General features: G+C 42.1%; 5 protein-coding genes across 9 annotated transcripts; 3 read left to right on the top strand and 2 right to left on the bottom strand.

The window, feature by feature from the left end:
* The first annotated feature begins 240 nt into the window (after positions 1-240).
* LOC117781265 lies at positions 241-1,421 on the top strand. The gene is made up of 2 exons (XM_034618019.1): positions 241-529; positions 598-1,421. The coding sequence occupies exons 1-2, from the start codon at positions 241-243 to the stop codon at positions 1,323-1,325; spliced, it is 1,017 nt and encodes a 338-aa protein (XP_034473910.1). The 3' UTR covers positions 1,326-1,421.
* Positions 1,422-2,009: 588 nt separating this feature from the next.
* Positions 2,010-4,510, top strand: LOC117781744 (1-acylglycerol-3-phosphate O-acyltransferase Pnpla3-like). Of its 2 annotated transcripts, XM_034618562.1 has the most exons (5): positions 2,010-3,101; positions 3,164-3,516; positions 3,573-3,844; positions 3,942-4,034; positions 4,112-4,187. In XM_034618562.1, exons 1-4 carry the CDS (start codon positions 2,259-2,261, stop codon positions 3,986-3,988), a joined length of 1,515 nt encoding a protein of 504 aa, XP_034474453.1. In that variant the 5' UTR covers positions 2,010-2,258; the 3' UTR covers positions 3,989-4,034; positions 4,112-4,187. The 2 variants fall into 2 exon arrangements, with proteins under 2 accessions (XP_034474453.1, XP_034474451.1); XM_034618560.1 differs by lacking the exon at positions 3,942-4,034 and having other exon boundaries at positions 2,014-3,101; positions 4,112-4,510.
* Positions 4,511-5,703: 1,193 nt separating this feature from the next.
* On the bottom strand, positions 5,704-15,118 carry LOC117779537 (chromodomain-helicase-DNA-binding protein 1). 4 transcript variants are annotated; one of them, XM_034615767.1, is made up of 7 exons: positions 14,888-15,118; positions 12,398-13,003; positions 12,213-12,331; positions 11,724-11,918; positions 7,081-11,652; positions 6,875-7,009; positions 5,704-6,705 (listed from the first exon to the last, which is right to left on the bottom strand). In XM_034615767.1, exons 1-7 carry the CDS (start codon positions 14,894-14,896, stop codon positions 6,507-6,509), a joined length of 5,835 nt encoding a protein of 1,944 aa, XP_034471658.1. In that variant the 5' UTR covers positions 14,897-15,118; the 3' UTR covers positions 5,704-6,506. The 4 variants fall into 4 exon arrangements, with proteins under 4 accessions (XP_034471658.1, XP_034471655.1, XP_034471656.1 ...); XM_034615764.1 differs by having other exon boundaries at positions 5,704-6,708; XM_034615765.1 differs by having other exon boundaries at positions 7,081-11,655.
* Positions 15,119-15,588: 470 nt separating this feature from the next.
* Positions 15,589-17,750, top strand: LOC117781324 (protein ABHD13). Its single transcript, XM_034618068.1, has 5 exons — positions 15,589-15,843; positions 15,902-16,143; positions 16,210-16,551; positions 16,616-16,794; positions 17,307-17,750. Exons 1-5 carry the CDS (start codon positions 15,705-15,707, stop codon positions 17,425-17,427), a joined length of 1,023 nt encoding a protein of 340 aa, XP_034473959.1. The 5' UTR covers positions 15,589-15,704; the 3' UTR covers positions 17,428-17,750.
* LOC117781323 (DNA repair and recombination protein RAD54-like) lies at positions 16,875-20,500 on the bottom strand. Its single transcript, XM_034618066.1, has 7 exons — positions 20,429-20,500; positions 19,081-20,377; positions 18,862-19,015; positions 18,400-18,805; positions 18,180-18,343; positions 17,198-18,120; positions 16,875-17,149 (listed from the first exon to the last, which is right to left on the bottom strand). Exons 1-6 carry the CDS (start codon positions 20,429-20,431, stop codon positions 17,781-17,783), a joined length of 2,364 nt encoding a protein of 787 aa, XP_034473957.1. The 5' UTR covers positions 20,432-20,500; the 3' UTR covers positions 16,875-17,149; positions 17,198-17,780.
* Between the last annotated feature and the right edge of the window lie 33 nt (positions 20,501-20,533).

The raw sequence follows: 20,533 nt of genomic DNA on the forward strand, positions 1-20,533 counted from the left end.
AATTGTTTTTGTTAAATTAACAACACACTGTTTAATCCAATTTCAATTAAGAATTACCACATTTTTCCCAGCCCTTCACAGATTTGAGTTCGAAATAGAGCCCCAAAATGCACGACTGTTTATTTTGAATTCATTGGGGAAATACCAAAACGATCATTTGTGGTGGTCGGTCAATATTTTTCCGATTAATAAATCTCCTATGATGAACATAATGTTGTTCCAATTTCACTTTAATCAGCCATGTCGCCAAAAGTAGATGTTTCGAAACCGGAAATCGAACTAATTTCTACGTTCGCAGTGATTGACTTGGAGACAACCAATTTGCCTGCTTACTGCCAAAATCGGGTTAGCATCACCGAGCTGTGCATTTACGCCTTCGATCCTTCGATTTTAAAAGACAACCATGCATCTGAGGAGTTGAAGCCAAGGACACCCCAAGTTCCGCCAGTAAAACCTAGAGTTTTGCACAAGTTAAATTTACTTTTCCAACCAACAACGGCGGTGTGTCTAGAAGCTCGGAGAATCACAGGTATGCAAATAAAATGACTCATCCGGATATCAGTATCTGTTTATAACGCGTATTTCCCCAAATTTCAGGCTTGGATAACAACCTGTTGGAGCGTGAGTCAAGGTTGAACGAAAATGCGGGTCAAATGATACTGAAATTCTTTAAGCACTTGCCCGCTCCAATTTGTCTGGTTGCTCACAATGGTTGGCACTTTGATTTTCCAATTCTAAAGCAGGCTTTTGATAAGCTAAATTTAAAGTTGCCAGCTTCCATGCTTTGTGTGGACTCCTTGCGAGCTTTTATGGAAATCGATGATAAGCGAGCCAACGAACCATTTTTGCAATATGTAGTCAAGTCTGATTGGAAGCTAGAGCGAATTCCTAAAGAAATTAACTTGCAAACAGTAAACAACACAACAGAAAAACGAAAGCTTTTAAACGATGAAAATCTGGACAACTTATTACGTTCCCGTCGCAAACTTTTTTCTGGCTTAAAATGTTCCCAAATCAAACGCTTTCCTCCTCGCGGACGCTATTCTTTGGTTAGTCTGTTCGAGCGGACGTTTGAGCTTCCGGCCTCAGCTGCTCATCAGGCAGAAGCCGATGTCAATATGCTCACAAAGCTTATTCAGCACTATGGCGTTGACTTTCTAGCCTTTGCCGAGGAACAGGCCATTCCATTTGCAGATGTTGTACCACTTGGCGGAAAGATTTCAAGCTCATCTGCCACACTTGGCGTTAATTGGTCAAAATTGTTGCGTTATTTTTCTATTGCTGCTTTTGCACTTTATGTTGGTTTTTTATGTGTATTTAAATAGAAGGTGTTTGAATATTATTCAAAACTCAACTCACAATCCTTGACACCTCTAAAAATACTCAAGAATAAGAAGAATGGAAATGACTTGTAATTTTAAGCTTTTTAAACGAAATTTATTTTATTTTAAAAATGTGTTTACATAATATTGAACTAACGCATGTATAACATGAATGTATAAAGTTGTTTTGTTTATTGAAGAAAAATAATCTTACTCGTTTTAAATAATTTCGAATTTTAAATTTGTATCATATCTGTTCAGTACAGTACCACTTCCATTCCACAAAACGTCAATCCGCTCCCTTATGTGAAGGTATTTCCCCTTTTAATATGTAGGGGATTGTTGTTATTCTTTTATTAGCCATTCAACCTAATTGTGCGCAAATCGTATTAATTGTCTGTTGAAAGTGCCGTTGTTCTTTGGCGCGCCATCCATTATTTACAAAATTACGTACATTTCAGAAAAAAAGTATTCGGAATATATGTACCTTTTTTCAAATTTGTTAAAGTTTTCTCAGTGTTTTGATAAATTTTTTTTTAGATTTAAATTTTCTAACATTTCTCGAGGGCTGACAAACTTGCATGTTTTAACAGTGCTGGTACAGTTTTCTGTTAACTCATTTTGCGTTCCTGCTCATATTTGCGTTTGTTTAGTTTCAAAATAACAAGTCTACTTGTATTAGCGCCGATACCTTGTGCAGTCACAGTGACTGTGACTGTGTCACTTGTACTCTATTCGATAACACTTGGGAACTGCTATCAAATCAGCTGTTCCCAAACAAAGAATCAGAACGATTAACGTTGCGAAAAACAGCAGAGATAAAATAAAAAACCAACAAAGATAAAAATACAACAAGTGGTTACACAAATTGACAGTTACGGCCAAAAATTATTGCCTAGCACAGTCAATATCGATATATTAAAAAGAGAGCGAATTATGAATTTATCTTTCGCTGGCTGCGGTTTTTTGGGCATTTATCATGTCGGTGTCGCAGTGTGTTTTAAGAATTTTGCGCCGCATTTATTGCTGGAAAAGATTGGAGGTGCATCAGCTGGATCCCTAGCCGCTTGCTGTCTGCTTTGCGACTTGCCGCTGGGCAGCATGACATCTGATTTTTTCCGTGTGGTGAATGAGGCACGACGGCATTCGCTTGGACCGTTCAGTCCTTCGTTCAACATACAGACATGCCTGCTCGAGGGATTACAGAAGCATCTGCCCGAGGACGCACATAAGCGGGTCAATGGACGCCTACACATCTCACTGACGAGCGTTTTCGATGGCCAGAATGTAATCATCTCGGAGTTTGATTCGCGCGAGGAAGTGCTGCAGGCGCTGCTTTGCGCCTGTTTTATACCCGGATTCTCTGGGATTTTGCCGCCGCGCTTTCGTGGTGTACGCTACATGGATGGTGCCTTCTCGAACAACCTGCCTATACTGGACGAGAACACAATTACAGTGAGTCCGTTCTGCGGCGAGAGCGACATTTGTCCGCGCGATCAAAGTTCACAATTGTTCCACTTCAATTGGGCCAACACAAGCATTGAAATCTCACGACAAAACGTCAATCGATTTGTGCGCATTCTCTTCCCGCCACGTCCCGAGTTCCTCTCCAAGTTCTGTCAACAGGGCTTCGATGACGCACTTCAGTTTCTGCATCGCAACAATCTAATCAACTGTCGACGCTGTGTGGCTGTTCAGTCCACATTTGTTGTGTCGGAAACGGTGGCACAACCTCCAGAGTTCGATCCCGAGTGCCATGAATGTAAAAAGCATAGAAAGGTATGTACATAACAAAACTGCCATTATATATTTATATTTATACATATATACGCATTTTGTAGGACGCTTTAAGCTCAAACATGCCACAGACCGTGCTGGACGTAATACAAGATTACATTGAGCAGGCAAACAAAGGCTTGGCCAACTGGATCTTTAAGCATCGAGGAATCAAACTGCTCTCGCTGCCAGCTACCGTTCCCATGGACTTTTTGCTGGCCACAGTGTACAAAATAACAAGTCTGACACCAAAGCTGACCAAACAAATGCGTCAATTGGTTGCCCAGTTCAATAATGCCATACAAATGCGTTTGTTTAATAAATTTACGCTATATGATCAGCCACATTTCGATGCCACAGGATTGTTGCATTCAAGCCGTTTGTATGGACCACGAGTTTCTATACTTGTCGATGAATGGTTAGTGAGTCCTCAAAAAAAACAGGTATTTTTCTAAAAGTTGCCTTTAATTGCAGCGGTGCAACACCTTTAAATGATGATGTTGATAATTTTGAACATGTTCTCAAGATGAGCACACATAATGACGCTTTGTATGCCTACTATTATACGGACAATAGCACGAATCATGTCAAGGTAACCGAAATATTTGATTTTGATGAAATGACGGAACATGGGGAACTGGCAACTGATTTGCAACTATACGAGGGCTCCGTGGAGGACCATCCCAATCCTCGCCAGCCCCATTCCCACAATGCCGTCGTCAGTGAATGGAATGGCGTCGAGTCCGGTTAGTATCGTGCGGCAGTAAAATAACTACCTTTTATCATCTCATATCAATTCACATCATTGAGCATCATCGAAAATGACTAAGCCATTTCTTACAGTACAAATAATGCCCACAATACCCGAATTACACGATGTCGCATTTTAAAGCAATCGCACACACGCTCATACACAAAATTGATTATCATTGTCAGGTATATCTGCCATATATCACCTCGATAATTGTATATTTACATTTATAATTAATCTCAAATAATTGATTCATTTTCAGATTTTTTCATTGACGCTCAAACACCTAATTCAAACGAATTGGGGATGCCAGGAGTTCATCAATCGCTATATTTTAACACCTTTAATATTGAACACAACACAACCGATTTCAATGTGCCCCAGACTGAACAAAATTCGAATAGTACGTCTAACGATTTGTGTATAGAAATTGAATGAGACCCAACATGACACAGACTCAATATCGAATTTGAAACGCAACATTTCCAAAGCGGCTCGTAGCCAAGCGAAGAGCCTTCTAGCTTTCCGTTAGCTTGTAATACTTATTATGATCGTAGTACGAATACGTATGTACCTATGTAATTTATATATTTTATGTAATCTCTTGGCACACAAATGAACTTTTGTTTTACACTTGCCCGTTCTCATTTACAATTTAAAACTCCGAGACCCATGTATTTATGTTAAATTTCTCTTATAAATCAAATAAATCAATTTATACAACAAACAACATTTTCAATCAAGATTAATTTTATATGCTAAAAGTTGTTTAAAAAAAAACAAGTTTTAGAATTAAAGATATTTTTCGGACAATTTTTGAAAAGATTTTATATGAAAGTGAAGAAATAAAATTTTGGATATGGAGTCCAATTTTGATCTAAGTTTTTAGCAGTTAGGTCGCTGAACAAGTTGGTATATATTAACCAATTGCAAAATAAACCCCCAGTTGATTGCACCGTCAATACAAAATAACAAAGAATCAAACCGCAACTACTAACGGTTACGGTTTAGGTTCCGGTACGTTCCGAAACAACTATTTCGGTAAATGGTTTAATTTCAGTTACTTCTTCCGGCTTCTCTATCAGTATCAGTACATAACGGTGCACCAAATCAATTTTAAAACAATTTAAAATGATAAGGTGTTGTTTTAAAATAATAATGACTTCGAAGTATCTAGATCTAGTGAAAAAATGTTGAACGAATTTAGTAAAATTTTAATGCAGAATGAATATAGAGGTTAAACCATGATCAAAATGACACTCTGCTTGAAAATCGTTAAAGTTTTGCCAAAGTTATGACAGTTCCAAGTTTCTCAAGCCTCTGATCTAACAACTTTACAAGTCAAAACATTTCTTAATTTTGACATGATTTTTTACAAGAAAATGAAAGGCCTTAATATCAAGTATAAAGTGTCGATTTATACTAATTGCGGTATAAGGAGTTGATGAAAAGTAAAAACTTGAGATTTAAAATATTGAATTTTCAAAACTTCACCCTTACCATCAACATAGAATTATGGCTTCGATATTCGATAAATAATAAAATTTTCTAAATGCGAAAAAATTTAAATGCAGTATAAATTAGGAGACCGAATCATGATCAAAACGGCATTCCGATTGAAAATCGGGTCAGTTTTCTTCAAGTTATGACAGTTGGAAGTTTGTTAACTCTTTGACCTAGCAACTTTACCAAAACCGTTCCGGTAAAAGCGTTTCTGTTTTCGGTTCTTGAAAGAGAATTGTTTTCAGTTACGGTTTAAGTTCCGGTACTTAAAATGAAACGATTAGTTTCGTATAACTGTTCCGATAACGGTAACGGTGATATTCCCTGCCCAATAGCATAGAAATTTGCAAATTTGATGTAATGCATTTTATAATTTAATGATATACATATTTATAGACTTCAGATACTACAACATATGTTATATACCTATTCATACAGAATAATATTAACTAAATTACATACACGGCTCCCGGGGCGGTATTTCTATATATGGTATATAAAAGTGCTTAAGCACAGACATAGAAACGAATTCTTACACTCCTTTTTATATATATTTATTTTTGTTAAGTTATTTACTTTTTATCTTTTCTTCGTTTGATAATCAAACATAATCGATTCATTCATTGTTTTCGTTTATTAATATAGTGAGAATTTGTTATTTTAAAAGCTTTCAAAAGACTTGTTAAATTGGCATTCGCCCGTAGTTTACTGTACAGTATAAAAAAAGTTGCAATGAACAAAACTTAAAGCCTATGCTTTATACAAGGGAAATTGTAAAATTAGCTTATTAATGTGATTTTTGTATTGTATCTTTTAGTTGTTTTTGTTTTCTGCCTCAAACGCCATTTACATAATATACGTTTAAATATTTAATTTAAATTTACAGTACAATTTATAAATAGCTGCTATATATTACTTGTACATATGTTTAGCTATGTATGATACCTAGACTGTTTAACGTATATCTGTTTTTATATGCGTATGTGTCGATTCTTGTATATATATGTGTGTGTGTTTGTATGTATGTTGCTTATGCGTTGTGTCAAGATCGTTACGAAAAGATAAGCAGCGCCCGACACAGACACCACAGCCAAGCTTAAAACTAGTCTACATGTACGATGTATGTATATACAATTACTGGCAACACTTGCTCCTCACGTCTGCGTGCGACGCTCATATTCACTGCGTCTGTAATCAGCGGGATAGTCCCGCGACATCACCGGATAGCCACGCGGTTCGCCCCGGTATCCTGGAGGCGGTGGCGGCAATCCCGGCACCATGTTATTCGGCAAATAGTAATTGGGTGGCAGGTAGTGGCTTGAATAGGCGTGCGGCGGCAAGCCGGACGGGTATCTGCTGAAGAAAAGTCAATTAATTAGCTAATTTTCGCCTTAATTGGTATAGAATTATATAGATGCAAATTATAAGAAAACATTATCTGTAATTCAAAGTCTGTAATTCAGTGGATCAATTCGACAGAATCATATTTCAATTATTGTTTGGCAATGATTATATTACTCACCTTCGCTTGTCCGGCCGTCGCTCCCGATCCCGTTCGCGATGATCACGATGATAACCACCGCCGGCAGCACCGCCGCCTCCTCCGCTGCGCTGGTATAACGTATCATAGCGATCACGTTTGTAATCAAAGTTGTAACTAAAATATGAATAATTGTTTTTTTTTTAAATAAAAAGTGGAGTTATTTGATTAGAGAGCAATTTACGTACCGATCACGAGCATGCCAGCGATCCATTTCTGATGGATAGCCAGAGGAGGCGGGCGGCTGCTCAAAGCGCCGACTGCTGCCGATACCCGATGGTGAATTGAGTCCAGAGCGACGGGTGCTGTTGCCTTCGTAGCCGCCAGGAGGACCACCGCCGGCACTGGCATAATATTCATCACCTCGATGATGCTTCTTGCGCTGATCCTCGTGACTGCCGTGACGCGACGATGCAGCCGCGTCCATATTCAGGCGCTTAAAGGACATGGACTTGAGATTGTCACTAATGCCAGTGTTGCTTATGCCCAGGCTGCTGGCTTCCGCATCATTCTCATCGCGCTTCCTTTTTATTGGCGAATCGTTGGGAAAGCGACGAGCTGACTTTTCTTCGGAAACGGCACCGGAGTAACGTGACTCGCGTTCCTTATCCTTGTCCTTTTTCTTCTTTTTCCCACTCTTGTCACGCTCCTTGTCCTTATCAAGAGTGGCGCCGTTTTCTGCACGTGCACGCTTGGATTTTCCGCCTTCATGAGTTGTGGCATTCGTTGCATCCTTTGGCGTGGCCGACTGTGTCTGCTGCTGCTTCAGTGCATGCTTGTAGATCTTGAAGAGTCGCTTGGCATCCAGCTCCGTAAACTTGGACACAAAGTACCAGAGATTGCTGCGCCATTCCTTCTTCTCCGACTCGCCGTACGGCTGCAGGCACACATCAATCTGTCGTCCAATTTGCAAAAGACAGTCACGTGTGTGCTGCAACTGATCCTGTTGCGACAAGCTGAGATCAGGCTGATCCAGAGCCTTTAGCGCCTTCTTAACGGGTCGCATCTTCTCCTTGCATTCATTAAAGATGCTTGGATCGAGATCTCCCAGCACTTCCAAGGCTCGTGGTTCATTGTTGGCCGTAAAGTGCATCGGCTTGTTGCCATTGTTGTCGGAGGCGCTTGTTTTCTTGCTGCGCGTCTTGGATTTCTTTTTCTTCTGCCCACTGGCCTGTTCCGCAGTCGCGGATGAAGCAACGGGCGAAGTAAGCACGCCGCCACCATCAACTGCCTGTCTGGAGCTGCTGTCGCCTGGCAATGTGGAATTAGCATCCTCAACTGCGCCATCCTTACGCTCCGGCGTGCTGACCGCTGTTGTATTGGAGTTGACACTGGTTTTCAGCTTGCGCGGACGTCGCTGACGTCGTTGGTCTCCCTTGGTCAGCTCGATATTCTTCTTGATGATCTTGAGCAGATATTCGGCTCGAGATTGCAAGTGCTTGGCCTGCGGCTTGCGTGTGTCATTGAGCAGTATCTTCTCGCTGAGCTTGAGCGTGGGGTCCAGTTTCATTTGCTCCCAGGAACCAATGCCATACTGATAAATGCCACGCAATAAGTGTGTATCCTCCTCGGTGCCCCAGTCCACATCAAAGTTGGGTGAACGGGTCTTAATATTGAACACCCAGTTTTGTCGCTCCTGCGACGAACTGGGCATGAGCTCGTTAAGTGGCTGTAGCTCCTCCTCGCAGGCGAGCAGGGTTTTGGCATTGAACGAGACGCCGCCTAGCTTGACGGAGTAGGTGGCTCGTGGACGTCGCTGCTTGTTGCCCTGTTGCTGCAGATCCTCCTCCTTGACAGTCTTGGTTTCTTCCTCCTTGTGCTCGTTGAGGAACTGCACGCATCGATCGTGTAGCATCTCGCCAATGCGCTTCAGCTCCGTCAGCGGCTTCTCCTGCAACTCCGCATCACAGGCAATCGCCTCCAGACGCAACAATGGCGCTGGAAACTTCTTGTAGCTGCGTATGAAGCGACGCAGCTCGGCATCGGTGAATCCAATGATTTTCTCCTTCATGGCGGGACGACCGCGTTTACGCTGCCTGCCACCATCCTCGCCACCAGCGCCACTAGCATCCGAGCCCAGCTCATAGTCTGAATCAGCAGAGTCGTCACCTTGTTTGGAGCGGGCGCCTCCCTTGGCCATGCCCCGTTTGGAGGCATCACTTTTGTTTGTCGCGGCGGTTTTACGACGCGGCGGCAGGTACATGTCCTCCATTTCTTTGGCACGCTCCTGATCCTCAATGACCTTGCGAAAGCCTTCGGGTATAATGTCGTCCCAGTCTTTGCTGTCATCTTCCTCGTCGTTGCCCTGTTGATCTTTACTCGCCGCCTCGCTGGGCTCATCCTCCTGGAAAGCGGCAATGCTGGCCACCTTGAAGGCAGAGAGTAAATCATCGCCGGGCATCTCAGGATCCTCGTTACGTGTCTCGGCACGACGCAGAATTTCATCAATGTCGCAAACGAGCTCTTCCTCGTGCTCCTGCTCGTCCTTGAACAGCTCCTCGGCACCAAATTTAAGTATGGCCGATAAGTCGTCCTTGTTGAAGGGATTCGAATTGGAAGAATGACCATTTCCGCTCTTATCTAGCACTGTGCGTCCTGTGGTATCCATGCGTTGTATCACCAAATGATCGAGCACCATTTTCTGCTTGGCCCGCTCAACAATTTGCTCCTCCACAGAGCGTGCGGTGACCAGACGATAAATGTTAACCTGATTCTTTTGTCCAATGCGATGGGCACGCGCCTGCGCCTGCAAATCATTCTGTGGATTCCAATCCGAATCGAATATTATGACCGTATCGGCAGTGGCAAGATTAATACCCAAGCCACCGGCGCGTGTCGAAAGCAGAAAACAAAAATCTTGACTACCCTCCGCATTGAAGTGATCCAGCGCCTGACGTCGCATCTCGCCCTTGATGCTGCCATCCAAGCGCTGAAAGGAAAAGTGCCGTTTCTGCAGATAATCGGCGAGTACATCCAGCATGCGTACCATCTGTGAAAAGATGAGCACACGATGTCCAGTCTCTTTGAGACGGCACAGCAGCTTATCCAACAGCACCAGCTTTCCCGAGCCCTTGAGCAGCATCTGCAGTGCCTCATCCTGCTGCAGTCCAAACAGCTCAAACTCTGAGGGCCTTATGAGAGCTGCATGATTGCAGCACTTTTTCAGCTCAATGACAATGTTCAGAAAGGTGGAGGTGGAGCCGCGTTTACCCTTGCGAAGTGCATCGAAATTTTTGGTCAGTATCCATTTGTAATACTGTTTCTGCAGCGATGTCATCTCCACACGTAATATTTGCTCAACTTTGGCGGGCAGCGATTTCTCCACATCCTTCTTGACACGCCGCAGAATATATGGCTCCAGTTGCTGATGTAGACGCGTGTAGCCCTTGTCCTCGGCATTGCCATGTTGCAGCTCAAAGTTCTCCCACGTATCAAATTTGTCGGGCATAATAAAGTGCAACAACGCCCACAGTTCCTTTAGAGAGTTCTGCAGCGGAGTGCCCGTAATAAGCAAACGATGATTTGTGTCAAACTCCTTGAGTGACTTGTAGAGCAGTGAATCATCATTCTTTAGACGATGCGCTTCATCCACCAGCAATGCTGCCCACTGTAGTGTGCCCAGAAATTGTTTATCCTTGAGAACAATCTCATAGGTGGTTAGTATGCAATTGAATTTCAGTCTTTTGGAGCCCTCAAACTGCCACTCAAATTGCTGGATTAGCTCGCGTGACTTGACATCGCCCAAATATGTGACCACATTCATATCGGGTGCCCACAAATCAAATTCCCGCTGCCAGGCGGTCATTGTGCTCAGCGGCACCACGCATAGAAATGGTCCATATAAATGATGTAGCTTGAAAAGCGAATAGAGAAAGCAAATGGTTTGTATGGTCTTGCCCAGGCCCATTTCATCGGCCAATATGACAGAATTCTCTTTGCACCACGAGTGTAACAGCCAGTTGAGACCATCCATTTGGTAGTCACGCAACGTCAGGCCCTCCACCAGGAACTCTGGTTGCGTCTTGATGCGCGAGAACTTGGGACGATACTTGATCACACGACAGTGTCGAGATGGCGTACACTTGGAGCTCTCGCGATCTGTGAACTGTTCGACACAGCGTTGCCATTTGCGTAGCACTAAAGTTGCATCCTCCCAAGTGGACTCGGCATATGGTAATGACTGCCATTTGCATAGATACTCCTCGCTGCCATCGTCGGGCTTTGTGCCGCGTGCAATGATGCGATCCACATTGTTGTAGGATTTGAGCAAATCGTGTTGCAACTCGAGCTGACACTCAAAGTAGTCAATATCCTCGGGACCGGCATAGCGTCGCCAGCATGCCAGTTCCTGTTCCTTTTTGATGAAATTATCGAGCTTTTTCATGCCCTTAGCCTTCATTTCGCGCAGTGTCGTCTCCGACTCCCAGGTATTGTGTATGTAGCTCCAACCCTTCCATTTGATTAGGTATTGCACCTCTGATAACTCGGATGAGGAGTCATCAAAACCGGCATTCGGATCGCAACCATTCTCCTCAATGGCATAAATCGTTGTCTGATTCCCAGTGCAGCCTTTTTTGCCGTCCCGCTGTGCAAGGATGCGTTCAATCGTCTCGCATTTCTCATCCTCCTCGGCAGCAGCTGCATTTGCCGCCACCTGTGTCTCATCATACTCAAATTCCAGCAGATCCTCCGAGCCGGTGGCTTCATCCTCGGAAGCCTCTTTGTAACTAACAGCGGCGGCGTTGCGACGCGTGGCACAACTACTTTAAAATTGGAAAATTAAGTGGAATAGAGCAAGTGTGTTGGAGTTGGAAATAGATGTTGAACCAACCGTTTGCTTGGATCATCATCATCGCTATCCTCCGAACTAAAGGACTTCACGCGACGTCGCTGCTGCTGCTGTTGTTGTTGTTGCTGTGACTGTTTGCTGCTGCCGGGGCGGGAGTTACACTTACGCTTTTGTGCTGCAAAGGGTGCCTCATCGCTGTCAGCTTCGTCGCTCTCATCGCTCTCATCAGAGTCCCAGCTGTGAAATGAATACATGAATTGATAATGAAAAACAGTTATAACTAGCCTAACATTTATCCGACCTTGATGCGATTAAGTGAAATGATTAACGAACTAAAGAAATTTTCATCATATAAAAGGGAATATTTTAAAAACTATGGGTGTGGTGGACTCCCTTGTAGAAACAATATGCGATTGTCCACCAAATTTATGGTCTCTAGTTCTTTTAGTATTACTGCTAGATCTGTTTATATATTTTGGCCAGAAGTGGAGATGATATCTACGATTAACGGGTATAAATATTAAAACTTACGTTTGTTTCTTCTTCTTTTTGGCAGGTTGAGGTCGCTTTGATTTGTCAGCAGCAGCTGAAGATGCTTTGCGCGGTTGTCGCGTGGATCGCTTAGGTCTGTAATCATCCTCTTCATCCTCCTGTCGATGCATGTTTAATGTTTAATAATTCAAAGAGAAATTTACCATCTAGATATAGAAACTTACGCTGCTGCTACTGCTGCTGGAAGATGAGGGCGATGCATTGGCAGAGCTATCACTGGCATCATCATCATCATCATCGGCGCTGACTTCACTTGCAGCCTGTGACTGTTGCGGCAACTGTTCATCGTCGTCATCATCATCATCATCGTCGTCATCTTCTCCGGCCGCTTTTGGGAGCGTCGCAGCAGAGGCGCCGGAGGAGCTGCTGCTGATACTTGTGTGCAGTTTACTGTTGCTGTTGTTGTTATTGTTATTTGTTCTGTCTGGCTCTCCTCCTTCAGCCTCCGCCTCCGCCTCAGAGTCGGAATCACTGGCACTGGAATCACCACTGGAGCTATCCTCCTCATTCCCATCGGTAAAGCCATTTGTTTTACTATCCGCTTGAGCGGCAGCTGCTGTTGGTGGAAAACCGGCCACCGCCGCTGCCGACGGTTTGGCAACTGTTGGCTCCGGGGAGCTGCGTCCATCACTTGAGTTACCTGAGGAACTGTCCGAATCGGAATCGGAGCCGGAGGATCCACTGCCACTACCGCTGCCACTGCCACTGGCCTCTTCACGTGTGTCATCTTGTTCGTCTGAGCCTATACTATGCGACGATTCATTGAGTGCCTAAATAGGAATAAGGATCACGATTACCAAAACGCGCTTAAAGAAAACAATAAAATGATGCCCGAAAAAAAGTTCACGTAACATTCATTTCACTATACTAAAATAGCTTTCAAATATTTGCAATGGATTTCTTTTAAACTCGCGCATTTAGATTTAAAGTAAATAAAAACCAATTTTAATTTCTAAATAATCTAAACCGAACAGTATTTCAAGCTGAGCCCGTTCCGAACAATAGAAGATTCTTAAGAAACGTTTAATTTAAATTAAAATAATGTAAACATCAATTCTGGTAACCTTATCCGTAAACATTCCAGCGCATTGTTTAGAAAGATCACAAGAAATTCAAAACCTGTGTTAATTCGTTTCAACTGATTCGCTAGAGGATCCCATAGCTTTAGTGCTGATTTACAATTAATCGGTAACATCACTAACATATTTTAGACGTGTAACATCCACATAACGTCCATAATAAACAGCTAATCCTGGCCAGAATTATGGTGTACTTTAACATAGTTTAGATATTCGATTGATAAGATTATAATTCGTTTACAACAGCGTTCAATAGTGTCGATCTATGTAATACACTCCTACTTCTATATAGGAGTAACTGAGCCGGATCCTATAAAGCTTAAGGCTGGTGCATCCTCTGGCCAAATTTGAGTTCTGCAGTCTTATCTTTGAAGAAAGCATTTGAGAGTCCAACAGAGTTCATCATGCTTCTACATAAAGAGTATGGCAGAAATTCACAACGTCTTATCAGCAAAAAGATCCAAAATACATGCCTAATCCTGGCCAGCAATATAAAGAATGCTTAGATCATCGAAATAATCATTAAAATTACCCAAACTGTGTAAATATCGCGGTAATTTTTGTGATTGACTTGAGAGTCATGCACTGCAGTATTATACGCAGCTGTATATCGTTGTTGCACAGCCAATCCTCTCCAGAAATTCTTTATTAAGTGATTTGAAGAGTCAATTTTGATGATGATTTCCAAAGTTGATGTCTTCAACATGTTGTCTGGTCTCGGTACGCAGGCGCACTACTCGGAATTGCGAAGAAAATCACGATTTACCCGATCCTGGCCAGAAATATCAACAAATGCAACAAAAATACATGGATAACAGGCTGCGGATGCAGATTTCTTGGTCAGAAAGCACAAAATAGTTGATTATACGCACAACAAACTTGGTTAAAATTATTTAAAATATATTTTTATACAAAAATTTGAAGAAAACAAGACAAATTCATAGTAAGTTGACTTTTGGCGGGCTGAAAACCCATGGAAAATGGCAAGAAATCCATGGATTTAAACACGAGAAAAACTTTTCACCTGACAAAATGTGATTACGTAATCGATGAAAATTTTCAATTGCCACTGGAATAATACAAAAATGATGCATTTTAGTGCATTTTCGATGCGGCATTCAATGAAAACAAACCGAAATGCCCAAATTCAAACGAAAATTGCGAAAATGGGTACCCAATGGATTTTCAAAATTTTAACACTGGCTGCCACGTTGGATCCTCGGGCATCGGTTGACGTTGTGAAAACTGTGAAACACCTTTAGATTTATGATATTTAAGCACTTTTAGGCAAAATGCCGCTTCGGTTAGTGTATCAATTGCCGTATAAGTGACGGAGTCTCAAACGGGGGGAGACACCTCTTGGGTCACTCTCGTGACTAGTACCTGCCACACCCACAAAACGAGCGTAGACATTTTAGATGACACAGTTTGTTTTAGTATAATACTCACACGACGACTTGAATTCAACTGAATGATATCGCCTTGTTTCGAGTGATAGAAAAATTTCATAGTTTTCTTGTTATTTTTTTTCTCTTACACGACGTTCACTGTCACTACTTTTCAAGGCCTACTTACCTGGCTCATTATATTTTCGTGGTAGCACACAGAGTTGCCTTGTAGCGCTCATTAAACATGCAATACACTTGATAACGGTTTTGGCAAATGTTTATTTTGTTTCTTAAAGTGAGTCACTTGTTTTTAAATGCAGTTTTCAACCACACAAAAGATGTTCACGTCGTCTTGATATATTGCAGTAAAAAATACGCCATTTTGTTTTAAGCAGAGTTGTATTGCTGAAAAAAATATCGAATCTACAGAGTTGCACCGGTTAAATTTTCGGTATAATATCGATGCACACTGCACACCTGTTTCCGATTACTTCCAGCTGATTTAAACGCTGCCACACTAGAAAATGGGACAATATAAAGTTGGCAGTTACGCGACAAAAGATATCGGAAATGGCGAGTCATTTAAGTTTTCAAATTTAAACGGTTTTCGCAGTCTGTTCTGGGGTTCCGCTGGTCTAAAAAAGTAATTATAACAAATTCAATGATTTTCGAATTATGATAAAATAAAGGCTAAAGATTGTATGAAGGTTGAAAAAAGTTTCAACAGTTTATTCCAAACATCCAAAAAAAGTGACAAAATTTTACCAAAAAAAAAATTTATGATTAAAAATAATCTATATCAGTTTTCCAGATCTGGCAACGTTAAAAAATAAATGGCCAATCTTTTCTGACAGGTGGCAACATCTAACAGTTAGAAAAGGACAAAAGAAAAAAAAAATTTGATCCAACTATTTTCTATAAAGTTTAAAGTAATGTATTTTTGAAATTTAAGATGCTAGAATAGCAACATGTAGCGCTTGTTTATACGTACGCACGTGTTGAACATGAAAGAAGTGGGCATTGCGCTGCCCAAATCGCGCGGTGTAGGCGTGGGCATTGTGGGCGCATTTCTGCTGTTTTTTATTTTCTACTATTTTTATGGGGGTTATATGACGGTGACTCTCTTTGGAGCGATTTTATTACGTATGTAAAAGATTGCATATATCTGATTGATAATACACATGTAACTTATTGCTTGTAGTTATTTTCTATTATGCCCAAGACTTGCTCTTGTATCATCCGGACTTGCCAACAAACTCGCGTGTTTACATTCCCATACCCACAATGCACAACCTGCCACATCTAACAGTTAGTATTAAGACGCCAGATGACGTGACGCTACATGCTTTCTGGATCAGTCAGCCTGAGGAACGTTGCAAGTCGGTGCCCACATTGCTCTATTTTCACGGCAACGCAGGAAACATGGGTCATCGTATGCAGAATGTAATTAAATTGTATTCATTTGATTGTGTGTTTTTAAGTCTAATTGGGCTTTGTTTACTTTCGCAGGTCTGGGGCATTTATAATCATCTGCATTGCAACATTTTGATGGTCGAATACCGTGGCTATGGTTTATCGACTGGTGTTCCCTCCGAGCGTGGCCTGGTCACAGATGCACGCGCTGCAATTGATTATTTGCTTACACGCCACGATTTGGATCATAGCCAGTTAATACTCTTTGGTCGCTCACTGGGTGGTGCAGTTGTTATTGACGTCGCCGCGGATACTATATATGGCCAAAAACTAATGTGCGCCATTGTGGAGAACACATTTACCAGCATACGTGAAATGGCTGTGGAGCTGGTGCATCCATCTGTGAAATACATACCAAATCTATTGTATAAAAATAAGGTGAATCATCATGAAACGATTCTTTTGCTATGTATATTCATTTCAACTTCCTGTCTTCTTGCAGTATCACTCACTCAACAAGATAAGCAAGTGCTCGGTACCTTTTCTATTTATATCGGGCCTTGCGGATAACCTAGTGCCACCGCGCATGATGCGTGCCTTGTATACCAAATGCGGTAGTGAGCAGAAGCGTATGATTGAATTCCCGGGAGGCTCACACAACGACACCTGGATAGTCGACGGGTAGGTGATCTAGATTCTTAAAATAAAATAATCTTCTTTATATCTTGAATAACCAGAAGTCGTATACACATTAGAATCTGGTAGTGTCATTGTTAATGCTACATAAAACATAATTAAAGCTAATTAGATTACTTTTCGCATGGCCTTATCGCTATTGCCAATATCATTATAGGCTTAAGTGCTGACCTAAACATGAAAAAATAAGTAGGTCAATGTCAAAAATTTTGTATACATTTTGTTATCGGTTTAATTACGTTTGTACAATAGTGATAATGAAGGCTGCAAATGTCCAAAATATCGAGAATGTCCCCCTTTGATGGAATTATTTGATTGTCTCAATGTTTTTAAATTTACTCTTACTTAAAACTAAGAAAAAAAAGATTTCTAACTGTTAATAGATAACGATTAAAGTATTATTTTATCATTGTTTCAAAATCAAGCTAATATATAATGCAAAAACCGAAAACAATTCGTATCTCTTAGTTTAATCCAATCTCTGTCTTCTTTTTTAGTTACTATCAGAGCATTGGAGGTTTTTTGTTCGAGTTACAACAACAGCCATCGCCATTGCAGAAACCGCCGGAGAAGAGCAACGTATGGGTTGAACTGGAACATAAAATTATAGATGTTTAAGTCCAATTCATAATATATATACACACAAAAGTGTTCTATTGACTGTGTTAACACTGCGTTGGTATACTAATTATATACTATAAGATATGATATATGTACATGTGCATTGTAACAGATTTTTTTATGAATCGAATTATGCTCTAGTTTTAAGCTGTTTTATGCGCTTGTAGTTGTGTTTATGGAAAGGCAAATGCTTAGTGCGCTGTGGGTTCCATATTTTAAATGTTAAACTACTTGTATTAGGTTAATTGTTAATTAAATGAGACGATTAGCTTTAGGTTAGCCTACAAATCTAAATCAGGTTCCGCAAATGCAAAATACAAAAATAATAAATTATTTTTAAATTAAATCAGCTAAAATCCCATAAAATCTTCATCGTTGCTCTTATTTGGGTCAAAATCTTCATCATCATCGCTATGAGGTGCAGATTTCTTGCTTTTTCTACTGGTTGCTGGTTGCTCTGACTGCTCCTCCTCTGTTATAGTTGTTATACTGGACTTGGCCTCGCCCTGCGACCGATGATGAAAGACAAATGAAACACATTTACTTTCTGTCCAGGCCTGTGAAAGTACGCTGTCTGGCAGGCCACGATTATTGGAGCAGTGAAACCATTGGGACAGATGCGAGGTGCAATCCGTGTTCTCTGGAGGTGGCTGCCTTTGTACATTCTGGAAACAGCGCTTACACTTTAATCTGAAACACGAGGAATTGATTAAACTAATGGAATAAAATATATCACAGCAGTTACTAACTTATTGTGAGTGTCGGATAACACGTTGGCCTCAAAACTAAACAAATCCTTGAGGTCGTCGCGCGTAAAATGTTTCTCCGCTGACTCATTGTTGTCTATTATTGTGCTGGATAAGGATTTCTTATGCGTCTGTCGCTGTAGTATCTTCTCCTCGATGGAACCGCTCTGCAGATGTAGGAAGTTGTAATTGGAATCAACAGCAACAGGTTGAATACACTTACAGCCACTAGACGATAGATGTAACATGGCTTCTTCTGTCCATCACGCCAGACACGCGCCATTGCCTGTTCGTCGTTCGCTGGATTCCAGTCGGGATCGAACATGAACAAGCGATTGGCGCCAATTAAGTTCAAACCGCAACCACCTGCCTTGCTGCTCAGCATAAAGAGGAAACAATCGGAGCTGGGATCATTGAATCTATCCACAACCTTGGAACGTTTCTTAATCGTCATGGTGCCATCCAATCGCACATAAGTGTATTTACGTTTCCGCGCCAGTTGCTCAAACAGATCCAATGTCTGTGTGTAGTTGGAGATGAGCACCACTTTGTCATCGCTGTTCGCACGTATGGAGGCCAGCATAAAGTCCAGCAGCATGAACTTGCCACTCAGCTCGGGATTCACGTCCCTGTAAGCACATAAAATATATTATTTGATGTCAAATTGCGAGTTATTCACACATACTTGGGTTTATAGTTGGCCGGCAGAACATTTTGGGAATTCTCAAAACCTTTTTCTCTTGCAGCCAACTTCTCGTAGATCAAATCCGGATGATTGCACAGTTTTTTCAGCGTTGTAATGTCGGATAGAGCCGTCAACGATGCCTTCTCATTGCAATCTGTAAAGTGTAAGTTGTAATTAGAGTCAAGTCAAGTCGTCGAGACAACCCATTCAATAACTTACCCGCAAGATTGCGACGGACTTGATCCGATTTGAGAAAGTTCGTATAGATCTGCAGCTGTACGGCCGTAAGCTTGGCACACACGACCATTTCAAACTTGACAGGTAGATACTTGGTCAGAATTTGATTGGTGCGTCGAATGATGCATTGATTGACCAATCCAATCAACTCCTGGGTCTTTTGCAGCGCACGTTGACGCTCTGCTTCCGTGGAGTCGGCATTTTGACCACGTAAAATAGCATTTTCAAAACTGCGCTTGAAGTCAGAAGCAGTGCCTAGCATCTCCGGGTTAACGAAGTTAACCAGACTAAAATACTCCGTCAGATCGTTTTGTATTGGCGTGCCGGAGAGCAGAACGCGTCGCTTGGTCTTCAGTCCCATTAGAGCCTGATAGGTGAGATTGTCGCTGTTCTTTAGGCGATGTCCCTCATCACAGATGACCATGCCCACCTCCGTTTTGCACAGTATGTGCGCATATAGACGAAATGTCTCGTAGCTGATCAAGAGTACAGGTGTGCCGCATCGTGTGGCCGTGTTCATGGCAAACTGTTCGAGGGCGCGTGTAGTATCCTCTTTGGAGCCACCCTCCATGGCCAGGCAGTGCATCCGGCCGTGCAGCCACTTGGTGAACTCCTTTTCCCAGTTCTTAACCAATGACGAAGGTGATACTACAATGGCTTTGGAGATTGTTGGCTTGCACTCGGCGCTCTGGCGCAGCAGAGTCCATGCTAGTGTGACGCACTGCAGCGTCTTGCCCAGACCCATCTCATCGGCCATGATGCAGCCGTTGAAGTTGCCACGTTTACCTTCCACGCACTCGTACATGAAGCGGACGCCTTCACGTTGATGTGGACGCAACACGTTGCTGAGTATTGGATCCACAACAACATGCACTAGCAGTTTACTGGGATCCATCGACATGCGCTCGTGCTCCGTGTAGCTTGGCGGCGTGTACAACACCAGAGCATTGCAGGCTTGAGGATCGTGCAGAGCTCGCCGCACAATGGAACGTCGCACGCCCAACGAACGATTGCCACCATAATCAGGCACATAGTTGGCTATAGGTACTTTAAACTTACGAGCCAGCACCTTGGCTATGGCTTGTTCATACTCGCTATTCGCCGTGAAGCGTATGGGAAGCGGAAGCTCAACAGCATTTGTTGCATCTCGTAGTGCGCTTTGACACTTCTGCAATTCCTCCTGGCAGGCACGTTTGTTTTTCTTGAGTAAAGGCGGTGTAAATGCGTCCTTTGATTTAATGCGCACTCCCAGTCTTTGACTAGGGGCTAGGCTGCGTCTCTACAATTTAAGATACCTTATAAATATATCAATTAAGGCATACACATTTACCATTTTAAGTAGATTTAGAAATGCATAGCTTTTAAAAGCGCGGCGACATCAGCTGTACTTTAGTCGTTTGCCAGCACTGTCAAACAATTCACAATTGATCACACC

The sequence above is a fragment of the Drosophila innubila genome (assembly GCF_004354385.1).
Source record: "Drosophila innubila isolate TH190305 chromosome 2L unlocalized genomic scaffold, UK_Dinn_1.0 4_B_2L, whole genome shotgun sequence".
NCBI lineage: Eukaryota > Metazoa > Arthropoda > Insecta > Diptera > Drosophilidae > Drosophila > Drosophila innubila.

Bases quoted from the DNA above. Each gene is read 5' to 3' on its own strand.
- LOC117781265 (XM_034618019.1), top strand. From the start codon at position 241: ATGTCGCCAAAAGTAGATGTTTCGAAACCGGAAATCGAACTAATTTCT. The intron at 530-597 runs GTATGCAAATAA...CCCAAATTTCAG, and splicing joins AGAAGCTCGGAGAATCACAG to GCTTGGATAACAACCTGTTG.
- LOC117781744 (XM_034618560.1), top strand. From the start codon at position 2,259: ATGAATTTATCTTTCGCTGGCTGCGGTTTTTTGGGCATTTATCATGTC. The intron at 3,102-3,163 runs GTATGTACATAA...CGCATTTTGTAG, and splicing joins AATGTAAAAAGCATAGAAAG to GACGCTTTAAGCTCAAACAT. The intron at 3,845-4,111 runs GTTAGTATCGTG...ATTCATTTTCAG, and splicing joins ATGGAATGGCGTCGAGTCCG to ATTTTTTCATTGACGCTCAA.
- LOC117779537 (XM_034615763.1), bottom strand. The intron at 12,332-12,397 runs GTAAGTTTCTAT...ATGCATCGACAG, and splicing joins CCAGCAGCAGTAGCAGCAGC to GAGGATGAAGAGGATGATTA. The intron at 7,010-7,080 runs GTACGTAAATTG...TTCATATTTTAG, and splicing joins CGCTGGCATGCTCGTGATCG to TTACAACTTTGATTACAAAC.
- LOC117781324 (XM_034618068.1), top strand. From the start codon at position 15,705: ATGAAAGAAGTGGGCATTGCGCTGCCCAAATCGCGCGGTGTAGGCGTG. The intron at 16,144-16,209 runs GTAATTAAATTG...TTACTTTCGCAG, and splicing joins TGGGTCATCGTATGCAGAAT to GTCTGGGGCATTTATAATCA. The intron at 16,552-16,615 runs GTGAATCATCAT...GTCTTCTTGCAG, and splicing joins ATCTATTGTATAAAAATAAG to TATCACTCACTCAACAAGAT.
- LOC117781323 (XM_034618066.1), bottom strand. The intron at 19,016-19,080 runs GTAAGTTATTGA...TACACTTTACAG, and splicing joins AGTCCGTCGCAATCTTGCGG to ATTGCAATGAGAAGGCATCG. The intron at 18,344-18,399 runs GTAAGTGTATTC...CTACATCTGCAG, and splicing joins ACATCTATCGTCTAGTGGCT to AGCGGTTCCATCGAGGAGAA.